Source organism: Theropithecus gelada, chromosome 3 (assembly GCF_003255815.1).
Source record: "Theropithecus gelada isolate Dixy chromosome 3, Tgel_1.0, whole genome shotgun sequence".
NCBI lineage: Eukaryota > Metazoa > Chordata > Mammalia > Primates > Cercopithecidae > Theropithecus > Theropithecus gelada.
The window spans coordinates 101,551,244-101,564,278 of NC_037670.1; the positions used below are offsets into that span (position 1 = coordinate 101,551,244).

Genomic DNA, 13,035 nt, shown 5'->3' on the forward strand with positions numbered 1-13,035 from the left:
TTAAATTACATAGATGTTTACTACAATTATACATTCCTCAGTAAAATAATCAGAAGCCTGTTGGCTTGAAAACGGTCTCTGAGTTTCTATTTTTCTAGCTGAGGAAGGAAGTACTCAAATCCTCATTTTCTACAAAACAGCTGAACTAATTAAGGTAAATCAATGGCTAGATCAAGCTACAAATATACTGATCGACAATAGTCCATTGACAAGTTGGATCACAAGTTATTTGCATCATATATCAATTTCCCATGCTATGTATTCTGAGGTCAACTCCGTTTTCCAAGATTTCTCCATCCTGCCCATCTAATTTTTTCATTGGCTCTGCTATTTACAATACTCATTTGTGTGTCTTACTTTTCAACAATAATAAGTAGTTGTGTATTATCTCCTATGACCTAAGAAAAATGTTCTAATATTTTACCAAAAAAGTAGGTTTTTACATTTAAGTAATAATACTTGAAACTTACCACGAGTTCTTCTCATAGCATACTGACGTTTTCACCTATCTTGTTTCCTTTTTCATCATTCCTGTTGAACACCACTCCAGGCACAGGTAAGAACTCTTAAAACTCATGGTTCTTAATAGAATGCTTCTTTTCTAAAATTTCCTGGTTTCTGAGAACACATTTCTCTTCTTGCCTTGTCTTTTATGTTTTACAGGGAGAAAATATCACATTTTCCATTAAAGAATTTTTTCTATAGCTGTTTTATTTTTCTTTTATATCATAGTTACCTGTGTTCCTGTATTTCATATCCCTCATTGTAATATTAAGGACCGAGGTGAACAAGAGTTGGGAAGAACAAGTTTCACTTCGCTAATCTTGATAGGCGAGTGACACCTGTTATTAATGGTCTTGTGCTTTTCAGAGGGAGAAGGAAAAAGTGCAAGTGGACTGAAAATGGGTGGGTTGGAGATTGTTCTGAACTGATCGGTATTCACTTCAATACAGGCGATTAAAATAAAAGCCATCAAAGGATTAGGAAGAACAGCATTTCTCCTTCAGTTTTCCTTTTCACCATGAGTTGTAGGATAATGTTTTATCCTGTGCTATTTAGTTCTATTTTAATACAGCACCTAAATGTGAATGTAATCACTTATGGCAATCATTGCAGAATTTGACTCCAACAGTGCATTTTTCATTCTTCTTTGAGACAGGTCCACTTTATTCATTTTACTTAGGTTTTTAGTGCACTAAAATTGGCACAAAAGAATGGCTCCAAAGGGCTATTTAAGTCTATCTTTTCTAGAATTCATCCCATAAAAAGCTATAGTTTCTCTCTTCTCTCTCTCTCTCTCTCTGTCTCTTCAAGAAGTGTGTGTGTGTGTATAAAATAAGGAATAGAGTTGTACTATCATAGATTAGAAAAATACTTTCAAAGAATTGTATTTAATGCCTGAGTCAGCTTGGTTGCAGTGGATTAAGTGTCATTTATTTCCTTTATTTAGTCATTCTTCTCGTTGAAAAAAGAACATAATTAGTTCATTGTACTAAAAACCCTGAGACCAAGCACACCACCCCAAATGTGGGACTGAAAGGCTTTATGGACCCTGGAGCAGAGACAAATTGCTTTGTTTCATGTGGCCCTCGCTGCTTGGGGTTGTAGACCAATATCAGACTCTGCTTCCAATCCTTAAATGATTGAGGATTCATTTTAAGATGACTTTATTTCATATTGTTTATCTTTTTAATTTAGTTTCCCATATGATACACACCAAAAATGTAAATTCTCATCATGATTTATACTTATCTGGAAAATAGGTCAAATTGTATTTATTTGGAAAACAGCTATGTTTTATACATACTTAATTCATCAATTCATTGTTCATTCAATCATTCTGCAAATCCCTGTTGAGTACCTAACATGTGAGCACCCTGGGCTAGTATTGAAGTCACACAAAACTGTAAATTACACAAATGGTCCAGAAAGTTACAATACAGTGTGTTAAGGGTCAGCACAGGAAAATATGTAACCTTTCTAATGTGATCCAGTTGATTGGATTCACACCTGCAGCGTAATAGCAGAGCAACAGAATACAACATGGTTAGCCCTATCCTTTACTGCTAGAACTCTTGAGTTCTCTCTATTGCAATGTTAGAATAATAAGCCATAAAGGAGGGGAATGGAAGTAGCTTAACAGTGGAATGATTGTTGTTATGGTGTGGAAGTCTTCTTGCTCACTCTTACCAGATTCCCTGAGATTGCTGAGAGCCATGTGTGTTTCAGGTGTATGAGGTTGTCCCATGCCACAGTGACTGCAACCAGTACCTATGGGTCACAGAGCCCTGGAGCATCTGCAAGGTGACTTTTGTGAATATGCGGGAGAACTGTGGAGAGGGCGTGCAAACCCGAAAAGTGAGGTAAGACAAAGCCTAATTATACAGAGAAGCAAGACACAAAACCATCTCCCAATTGCACATGTGCCAACACAACCGTTCACTCCTCCCCAGTCTTCTGGATAAAATTGTCTGCAGTTTTGCTTTTAGGGAATCTGTGTTCATGGAAAACTCTAGGAGAATCGGCTTCAAGCAGCAGTTTATTCTATTCTGGCCTTCTGATTTAGGAAGCTTCACTTCAAATACCCTTAAAGAGAAGGAACAGCGTATTCAATCTGAACTAATGCAGATTTTCAACCCCAATAACTTTTTTGCTTAAAAGCCAAATATATGTCCAAGTTCATTTTTAAAATAATCTGTTTTAAACTCTTGCTCTTTTGTATCAAACTGGCTAACAGAATACTATCCTGTTATCCAAGGAGCTTTCTCTGAAACCCCCAGCTAGTTCCTGCCTGTCACTTGTTCTTCTGTAGCTACACTGGTCAATAGGATAGCCACTAGCTGCACTAACTCAATTTAAATTTAAACAAATTAAGATTAAATTAAATTAAAAATTCATCTCCCCAGTCACACTAGCCATGCCTCAGAGCTCCATGGCCACATGTGGCTGGCAGCTATCTGTTGGACAGCACAGACATAGAGTATTTTTTCGTCATGGCAGAAAGTTCCATTGGACAGGGTTGTTCTATTACACTCCATATACTCCTCACTGTATTGAAAAGACCCCTCTCCATGTCTATCCCTGTAATAAAACTATAAATTTCTTAAAACAGAGAACCCACCATATTCATAAGAATTCCCTACTGCCTAACACTAGATTGATACTCATTAAATTTTCCATACAGCATTTATCACATGATCCTTAAGGGCTGTAGAACTCTGTGAAACAAGTGCATGAGGTTTTATCACCTCCATTTTGTAGATTAGATTCCCAAGTACTAAATAACGTACCAAGAACACCCATCTATTAAAGTGGCAGCATTGGAATTCAAACCCATTTCTCCCTCCACTCTTTTTAAATACACTGGTTTCTTTTAACCCTTCTCAGTAACACCCAGGAAAGACAAATATAAGAACATCCAGCACACAGCAACCCAAGTTATGAAGAAGTTCATTCTTACCCATAACCCAACCTTTCATGCATTTAAGATTGATATGTTTTAGTCTACTTCAGTAGGAAAGCAGAACAAGTTAATATTTGTTTTACCATATAAAACCTTTGATATGAGCCTGTATATAATTTATGTCTAATAAAAAGTTTTATATTTCTTTTTTCAAAAGCCCATCTGAACTCTCAATTTATTTTTTCTCTGAGGACCTTAATATAGGTAGACCGGGAATGGGGAAGATGTAGAGAGGTAATGAGTAGATAGGGACACAGAAAAAAGAAGAGATTCTGTTTTCCACTATTCTCCTTTCAAGTTATTTTTTTCTTCAAAATTAAAAAATATTACATTAAGACTTTGATCAGGTTTGTTGTTTCATTAGTAAAAAAAAATTATAGGCCGGGTGCAGCAGTTCATGCCCGTAATCCCAGCACTTTGGGAGGCCGAGGAAGGCAGATCACATGATTAAGAAATCAAGATCATCCTGGCCAACATGGTGAAACCCCATCTCTACTAAAAATACAAAAATTAGCTGCGCATGGTGGCGCACACCTGTAGTCCTAGCTACTCAGGAGGCTGAGGCAGGAGAATTGTTTGAATCCCGGAGATGGAGGTTGCAGTGAGCTGAGATGGTGGCGCTGCCCTCCAGCCTGGCCACAGAGCAAGACTCCATCTCAAACAAAAAAAAAATTTATAATAAAAGAACTACTGGGTGGTTTTCTTCAGCTTTCCCTTCCACTGTCTGTGTACATGTTACTTTTTTTTTTTTTTTTTTGCTTTGTAAATAGATACTCTTAACATTTCCAAACACATTCTAAACAAAGTAACTTTTCAGATCAATTTATTTTTTTAGTAAACAACTTCAATGCAAATAGAGAAAAGAGGTCAGTATTGATTGCGATCTCTAATCATGTAATGATGTTTCTGTTTGTTACTGATTGAGTAGTACACCTCCCTTAAATTATCTTCTGCTAATGAAGGTCAAAATGTCCTGCTTCAATGCAAGTGTTGGGTGACATTTTCAGGATAGATGGGTCTATAAAAAAGGAAGTTTAAATTTATTCAATTACACTCTTCCTCTTTAAGGATGTTATAGCCTATCAAGGAGTGGTGGTAGAAGTGGTTTGCCTTGGTAGGGAAGGATATTTTTTTCACTGACTTTCTCTAGAATTGCCAGCACATAGTGATAATAAAAAACAGACAGATTTAGTTATTGTTGCTTTTTAAATCTATGCAGAAAATACACTCTCTTATTACCACACCTATGATGGACTTCTGACTTCACCGTTTGCCTACAACTTGGTTGTACACCATGTATCTCTAATATAGTTCAGTTTTCTCACAGTATAATTCTTGCTCCTTGAAAGAAAGACCAAGAATTTGAAGAAAGCAAAGGAATTTAAAGTCCCTTCTTTGGGCTTAAAACTTGATCCAAATATTCTGTATTCTAGGGTGATTATAAAAATTTTTAATGCAAAATAACAAAAATAAAGCCCGTTAAGTAGCCTGAATGCTACAACAGGAACATTTTAGCAATTGTGGCACATTTAAGCAATGGAATTCAAATGTAGACATTAAAATATATCTTAGAAAAATAGTTAATGACAAGAAGATGATCATAATATATTGTAGATTTTTTAAATGGTACAAATAGGTAAAATTTGCTTCTATTTTTAAAATGAAAATATATATTTAAAGTAATAGTCTATTAATATAGTCTGTTACGTGTGGTTATCTCTGATGAAATTGTGGTAATTTTTATTCTTATTTTCTTAAAATGAGTATATTACTTGTATAACAAAAAATAAAAGGAAGAGAGATGTATTCGTCTGTTCTCACAGTGCTATACAGAACTTCCTGAGACTAATTTATAAAGAAAAGAGGTTTAATTGACTCACAGTTCCACAGGCAGTACAGGAGACATGGCTAAGGAGCCTTCAGGAAACTTACAATCATGACAAAACGGTGAAGGAGAAGCAAGCACGTCTTCACATGGCAGCAGGAGAGAGAAAGGGTGAAGGGGGAAGTGCCACACACGTTACAAACAACCAGGTCTCATGAGAACTCATTCACTATCATGCGAACAGCAAGGGGAAAATCTGCCCTATGATCCAATCACCTCCTACCAGGTCCCTCCCCCAACATGAGATTTGGGTAGGGGCATAGAGCCAAATCATATCATTCCACCCTGGCCCTTCCCAAATCTCATGTACTTCTCGTATTTCAAAACACAACCATACCTTCCCAACAGTTCCCCAAAGCCTTAACTCATTCTAGCATTAACTCAAAATTTCAAATCCAAAATCTCATTTGAGACAAGGCAAGTCCCCTCTGCCTATGAACCTGTAAAATCTAAAACAAGTTAGTTACTTCCAAGATACAATTCCCCCATTCCAAATGGGAGATATTGGCCAAAACAAAGAGGTTTCAGGCCCCATGCAAGTCCAGAACCCAGCAGGTCAGTCATTAAATTTTAAAGCTTCAAAATAATCTCCTTTGACTCTGTGTCTCACATCTAGGCCACAATGACACAGGGGTGGGTTCCCAAGGCCTTGGGCAGCTCGACCCCTGTGGCTCTGCAGGGTACAGTCCCCAAGGCTGCTTTCATGAGCTGGCATTGAGTGTCTATAGCTTTTCCAGGTGCACAGTGCAAACTGTCAGTCCATCTGTCATTCTGGGGTCTGGAGGACTGTGGCCCTACTTCCACAGCTCCACTAGACAGTGCCCCAGTGGGGACTCTGTCAGTGGGGGGACCCAACCCCACATTACCACTTCACACTGCCCTACTAGTGAAGGCTCTACCCCTGCAGCAGACTTCTGCCAGGACATCCATGCATTTCCATACATCCTCTGAAATCCAGGTGGAGGCTCCTGAGCCTGAACTCTTAGCTATTGTGCACCCACAGGCCTAACACCATGGGGAAGCCATAAAGGTTTTGGGACTTGCATCCTCTAATTCAATAGCCTGAGCTGTACCTTGGCCCCTTTTAGCCATGGCTGGAGCTGGAGAGACTGGGTTGCAAGGTGCCATGTCCTGAGGCTGCACAGAGCAGTGGAACCATGAGCCTGGCCCACAAAACAAAATTTCCCTCCTAGGCCTCTGGGCCTGTGATGGGAGTGGCTGTCATGAAGGTATCTGAAACATCTTGGGGACATTTTCTCCATTGTCTTGGCTACTAACATCTGGCTCCTCTTTACTTACACAAATTCTTGCATCTGGCTTGAATTCCTTCCAAGAAAATGGGTTTTTCTTTTCTACCACATGACTGGGCTGCAAATTTTCTAAACTTTGTGCTCTTCTTCCTTTTTAAATGTAAGTTCCAGTTTGGAGTCATTTACTTGTTTATCCAAATAAGTTAGGCTTTTAGAAGCAGCCAGGCCACATCTTCAATGTTTTGCTGCTTAGAAATTTCTTCCGCCAGATACCCTAAGTCATCTCTCTCAGGTTCAAAGTTCCACAGATCTCTAGAGCAGGGGTACAATGCCACCCATCTCTTTGCTAAAGTATAGCAAAAGTGAGCTTTATTCCACTTCCCAATAAGCTTGTCATCTCCATCTGAGAACACCTCAGCCTGGATTTCACCATCCATATTTCTATCAGCATTTTGGTCACAACCATTCAACAAGTCTTTAGGAAGTTCCAAACTTTCCCTCATCTTCCTGTCATCTTCTGATCCCTCCAAACAGTTCCGACCTCCGTCCATTACCCAGTTCCATAGCTGATTCCACTTTTTCAGGTATCTTTACAGCAATGCTACACTTCTCTTGTACCAATTTTCTGTATTAGTCTGTTTTCACACTGCTATAAAGAACTACCTGAGATGGGGTAATTTATAAAGAAAAGAGGTTTAATCAGCTCATGGTTCTGTGGATTGTATAGGCTTCTGTTTCCGGGGAGGCATGAGGAGACTTACAATCATGGCATAAGGGTGAAGGGGAAGAAAGCACATCTTCACTTGGTGGCAAGAGAGAAAAAGCAAAGGGGGAGGTGCTGCATACTTTTAAACCATCATATCTCATGAGAACTCACTATCATGAGAACAGCAAGGGGACCATCCACCCCCATGATCCAGTGACCTCCCACCAGGCCCCTCCCGCAACACTGAGGATTCCAATTCAACAGGAGATTTGGGTGGGGACACAGAGCCAAATCATATCAAGAGAAATCTTTGAAAATAAAGATTTATGTACATAACTGCCTAATAGAGTGTTGGATATCTGTTCTTAACTCTGGATCAATAGGTAATTCTACAAGTTGATGTTTGCATATAGCGACAGCACCTACCCAAATGTAATCTATTCTGAGGAGCAAATCCAACTTTTGAGCACTGAAATGCCCTGTCTGCAACATGTTGTCTCTAAGCTGCTGTCAACAGAACATTTTAAAAATGATATTGAAGGTAGAAATTTTTCCTGGGAAACTCAAGTTCTCCCAAAAAATTCGTAATTTATTTTTTTCAACAATGAAATCATATCAATATCTAATTTGCATATTTTTGTGATTGCTTTTTATGTATGTATCCAGTGTACAAAAAAAAATGCATAGGTATTTGCATATTTTTTCAGGCTACAGGCCCATTAAGACATGACCAACAACACAGCTTTCCAGTGTTTGAATGTATCCCACAGGGAAAGGACATTCCTCTTAAGTTCAGCAACATTGCATAGCAAGGGGACTCTGTAGAGTAGATTTGTGAATGTTCCTGCTGATTGTAAATCCCTGAGAAAAGTTGGGATGCCAGGTATCACTGGCAATTTAATTCAACTGATATTTTAATACATGACACTAGGTTTGAGAGACTTGAGAGTTCAAGCCTTCCTTTTTAACTCCTGAAATGCAGTTCTCTTCCTGAATCCATTAAGTTGGCTGACCTTTTCCAAGTTATGCATGAGAGAGAAAGGTTTTCTCTCCTGCTATAATATTTAAGTGCCCAGAGAGATTATTTACTATGGCAAAAGTGAAGTCTGATACTAGCCATGTTAATTAGATTCCCAAAAGATGAATAAGGAGCCCTTCATGACTGCTTACAGGAGAATAAAATGGAACACAAACTAACAATTTTTTTAAGTAAAGTAGTAGGAAAATCCAAATAACCATATTTAGAGAACCTATGCTATACCTATTATAATTGTCTTTTCACTTCTCACTTTCGTTTAAGATTCAGAGCAGAAGGGAGGCTAAAATTACTTTTAAAATGACAAAATGAATTGATAAATGCCTCTAGTTGTTTTCACAAACAATGAAATCTCCCACTTAGAGATTTCAGTGTGCCTGGTCTTTCATCACATATAAATCAACTAACTCTACCTTCTCTATGAAATCCATCATTTTCTTGAGAAGAATAAATGCATTATACGCCAAATTGTAAGCCCTCTATGAAGCTCTTTGGACAATTCCTCATTAGTTTCTGCCTCACATGTGTATAAATGACCCTCTGCTTTCAGAGGAAGCTTTCATAACATGCAGAGTTTACATACACACAATGGCTCTTATATTCAAAGACTCATGAATGCAAAACACATTTTTGAATCATGCAGAAGCACTACAAATATTTAGGAGAGGCAAAGATCCTTTTAAGTCTTCATTTCTGGAGAATTTTATTAGATAACAAAGCTTCCTACTCCCCACCCCCATAACGATGTCTTAAGGAGAACCATCTGTCCTGTGGGTTGGTCATTCTAATTGTCCTGTTTTCTTCACTTCGAGAAGGTATGTATATTTTCTAGAATATGTTTATGTTCTTTTTTAGATGCATGCAGAATACAGCAGATGGCCCTTCTGAACATGTAGAGGATTACCTCTGTGACCCGGAAGAGATGCCTCTGGGCTCTAGAGTGTGCAAATTACCATGCCCTGAGGACTGTGTGATATCTGAATGGGGTCCATGGACCCGATGTGTTTTGGTAAGATGATTAACCTTTTTATTAATGTAGAGTTTATTTAATTCTTTGCCGCTGAAGCTGTAAAGACATTATTTAAAAAATATAATAACTTCAATGTAAAATTTGTTTGTGTGCATATTTACCAAAGCAAGGTGTGTTTTCTCGGCCACATCATTCTATGACTGTGCTATTTAAAGTTTGTAATGTTTCCTCTCACACTAGAACAGCTCCACCTCTTGCAAGCTTTACTCAACCCATCATCCTAACCCAGCACAAAAGGCCTTCAGTTTGCCTTATAAATATACAGCATGTTAAAAACCGCAGTGGTGATAATGATTCCCTCCAGGTAAAAGGGAAAATGAATGAAGTAAAGGTACTTTAATGGTGTCAAGTTATTGTCATCCATTGCTTTTTGCCCATACCTTTTATTTAAATGGTAGGAATAATCTCTCACACAGTGGGAATACAGCAGCAGGGGTATTAACACTAAAAAGCAAAAGATACTGGGTAAGAAACTAAGTAGAAGAAGAAAGCTGTACACCAATGAATTTCTCTTTACACACTGACTCTGTGTCTCTTTGGGCCTGGAAAGCCAGCTGAGAGTTTCAAATCACACAAAAGCTTCTGCGTTTCAACAGCCAGTAGGGGCTCATCCACGAGACTCTGGGAAGAGAGTCATTTGAAACAGAACTGGCTGCTTATGTAGGATATTTGGCTTACCCATGGGCACCTTTGTAAAACTGTACATTTCAAAAACAGCATCAAAAGCATGGGAAAAAATAACATATGGAATTATTTTGTTGAAATACGATATAAAACCATTTCAAAGAAGACTTTATGGTGCATATTTTCCAAGGAGAAATTGATATTCCATTTCAGTGTTAAAGATACTGATTAGCAGACAACTGATATAGCAGGAATAAAACAAAGATGGCAGTTGACTGGAATGCAAGTTAAACTGTAGTAATCAACTGTTTCACAAGGATATACAATTGATTTTCTGTCCTAATTTCATAGCATCAGATTTGAAGTTACATCAAATAATTGGGCTACATGCTACACTGTCTATGTTTATAATAGTGAGATTTTTTTGTCAGATATTATATTACAAAAATTTTCCATTTTTATAAAATAGGAAATATTGAACCCAGGCCCCTTCTTAAACTTATTAATAGGGATTTTAATAAAAGGAACCACTAAACTGGAACTTTGTCCAGTAGATTTCTATATTAAATGATCAAGGATAGCCATCTTAGAAGAATTATTGAGGTTCTATTATTTATAAAAGAGAGTTTTGAAGCATATTTTGTGTTCCTGAGAGTTTGCCAATAGGAATGTTTGGATAAGAATAAAATTCAATGAGGTGAATAAACTGTGATTCCTGGGCTTTTTATTTCTTTAAAGAAAAACGTTAGAAAAATTAAATTTAACAGTTTAATTGAGCAAAGAACCATTCAAGAATTGGGCAGCCTCCCAAACCAGAACAGGTTCAGAGAGGCTCCAGCACTGCCACGTGGTTGGAAAAGATTATTGGGCAGAAGCAGATAAGTGACATACAGAAAATGATGTACAGAAGCGAGGTTCAGCAACAGCTAGATTGATTACACTTTGACGTTTGTGATAAACAGAATGAGTAACTAAGGCACAAGTCCCAATCAATCGAAGTTTAATAAGCCAGCTTTAGGACACATCTGGGAAAAAGCAAAGAGGTTTTCTGAAGAGGTGTTTAAGATGTTTTATGTTTATACATTCCCTTAAATGGGGGGAGACACGTAGGAAGAGAGGCAGGTAGGCATTAAGGCAAATAGTTATATTCCTGTAAGACTAGTTAGTGCCCCATAATCTACATTTTATATAAGGTAAGGTGAATGTTTGAAGAGAAAAAGGTAATAGAGGAAGAATCAATTATGCAGACATCTCTGGGTAGATGGAAGAATGACTGATCTCCTCTTGTTTTTGTTCTGAACCTGGGAAAATACACTTGTGGTTGATAGTATCAGTGTGGAATCAGACTTGAGTTTTAGGAGTTAGACTTAGACTGTAGACCTAAAGTTACAATTGGTATGTCCTTGTTTGTGGGAGGCCATGAAAGAATTTACCTGTGAATCATCTATGGGATCAGTCATTCATGATGCCTGAGGCCGTTTACCTTTCCGTGGGAATCTGGCACAATGCTAGCAATAGCTATTCAAGTGGAAGAGAATGTTGCAAGACGGCCTCCAGGCTTACCCTTCCCTTTTGCATAGGGTGTATGAGATCCTGAGATTTTTTAAAAACCTTCCTTTGCATTTGTCATATTTGAACACGATTTGAACAATCGGCCACATTTGAAACTCAGTGATTGCACAAGAGTAGGTTACGGTCTATTTACACATCCAAATAGGGTACAGTTCACTATGTGCGAAGAAACCTTTAGGATGAACTTGAATGTAAGTGGACAGCTTACATTCAAGCTAAATTTCATTTGACATATTTTACCTTTAACTCACCTTGTTTCTTCCCTCAGGCCTTCATTAAACAGATACCGATTAAGCTTTTACTGTCTATCAGTAACTGTGTTAGGTAGGGAAAATATACTGCTCTCTAAAACATAAGTCTTCTCCTAGTGCACTGTAGAAAGGAACAAGACCTTTATATAATACACATTATGTCAAGACAGATAGTGTTATTCCAGTGGTGTGACCAAAGTTCAATGGAAGCAGGGGAGGAGGAAGCAATTATTTTAGGCCTTAAAAAGTCCATGGAGGCTTGTTCCTGGTTTCTTACCATTCTTAGAAACCAACTGTTTTCAGAAGACTGTACCAGTAGATGAATGGCAAGCCAATCTTTTTAAATGTTGTCAACTGAAGAATGACAAGGTTCATAAATTTGGAAAGGAGAGCTTTATATCTCATAAAGGGTTGCAGCCTGCAGGGTGGCCATCCTGACACGCTGGGAATCATAGCTGCCAGCCAGAAGCCAGAAATAGACACTTCTAGGGAATGGCAAAGGGAACAGTAATTTGTGTTGAGCAGGGTGGCCAAATATACATATTTAATAAGCTATATGAGGAGTCATGAATATTTATAAAAAGAGAAAAGTACGCATGTGCAGTTGAGCTTTATGCCCCCTCATGTGTCCCATGTACCAAAAATGGTGGCATTAACATGATCCAAGGGTGGGGTTTTCAGTGCTCTAATGTCAAAAGGTGAAACAGAGGTCAGAGAAACCCTTACTGTACATTCTCCATGGACTGCCCAGAACCACTCCTTGATCAGTGGTTTCTTTTTAGGAAGAAATGCTGGTTGGCTGTTTTGTTGCAACCATAAAAGGAAGAGGCAGTGTCAGGCTCTAACCACCCAAGGGGTTCTTCCTGCCTGCTGCATGAATAAAGACCAGGGTACTGCAGTAAAGAAAGAGTTTAATAGACATAAGTCCAGCCATGCCACATGGAAGATGGAGTTAGTACTCAAATCAATCTCATCTAAGGCTCCTAGGTAGGGGTTTTTCAAAGGCAGTTTGGGGGAAAGGGGTGGGGCTGCCAGGTAATGGGTGCTTGCTGCTGATTGGTTGGGCAGAGATGAAATCACAGGGAGTCAAAGCTGTCCTCCTGCGGGCTGAATTCTTCTGGGTGGGGCCACAGGAACTAGGTTGGCGGTTCAGGAAGAGCCCTGGGTGTTAGACATGCAAAAAAAAAAACAGAAAAGATATCTCAAAAAGCCAATCTA

At 38.4% G+C, this 13,035-nt stretch overlaps 1 protein-coding gene across 1 annotated transcript in view; it reads left to right on the top strand.

Moving 5' to 3' along the window:
* The window catches only part of THSD7A (thrombospondin type 1 domain containing 7A), a 510,460-nt gene that overhangs the window by 447,761 nt on the left and 49,664 nt on the right, over positions 1-13,035 (top strand). The window contains exons 15-17 of the mRNA XM_025379535.1: positions 551-556; positions 2,230-2,363; positions 9,196-9,349. Coding sequence (XP_025235320.1) covers positions 551-556; positions 2,230-2,363; positions 9,196-9,349 — 294 coding nt within the window. The remainder of the gene's footprint in view (positions 1-550; positions 557-2,229; positions 2,364-9,195; positions 9,350-13,035) is intronic.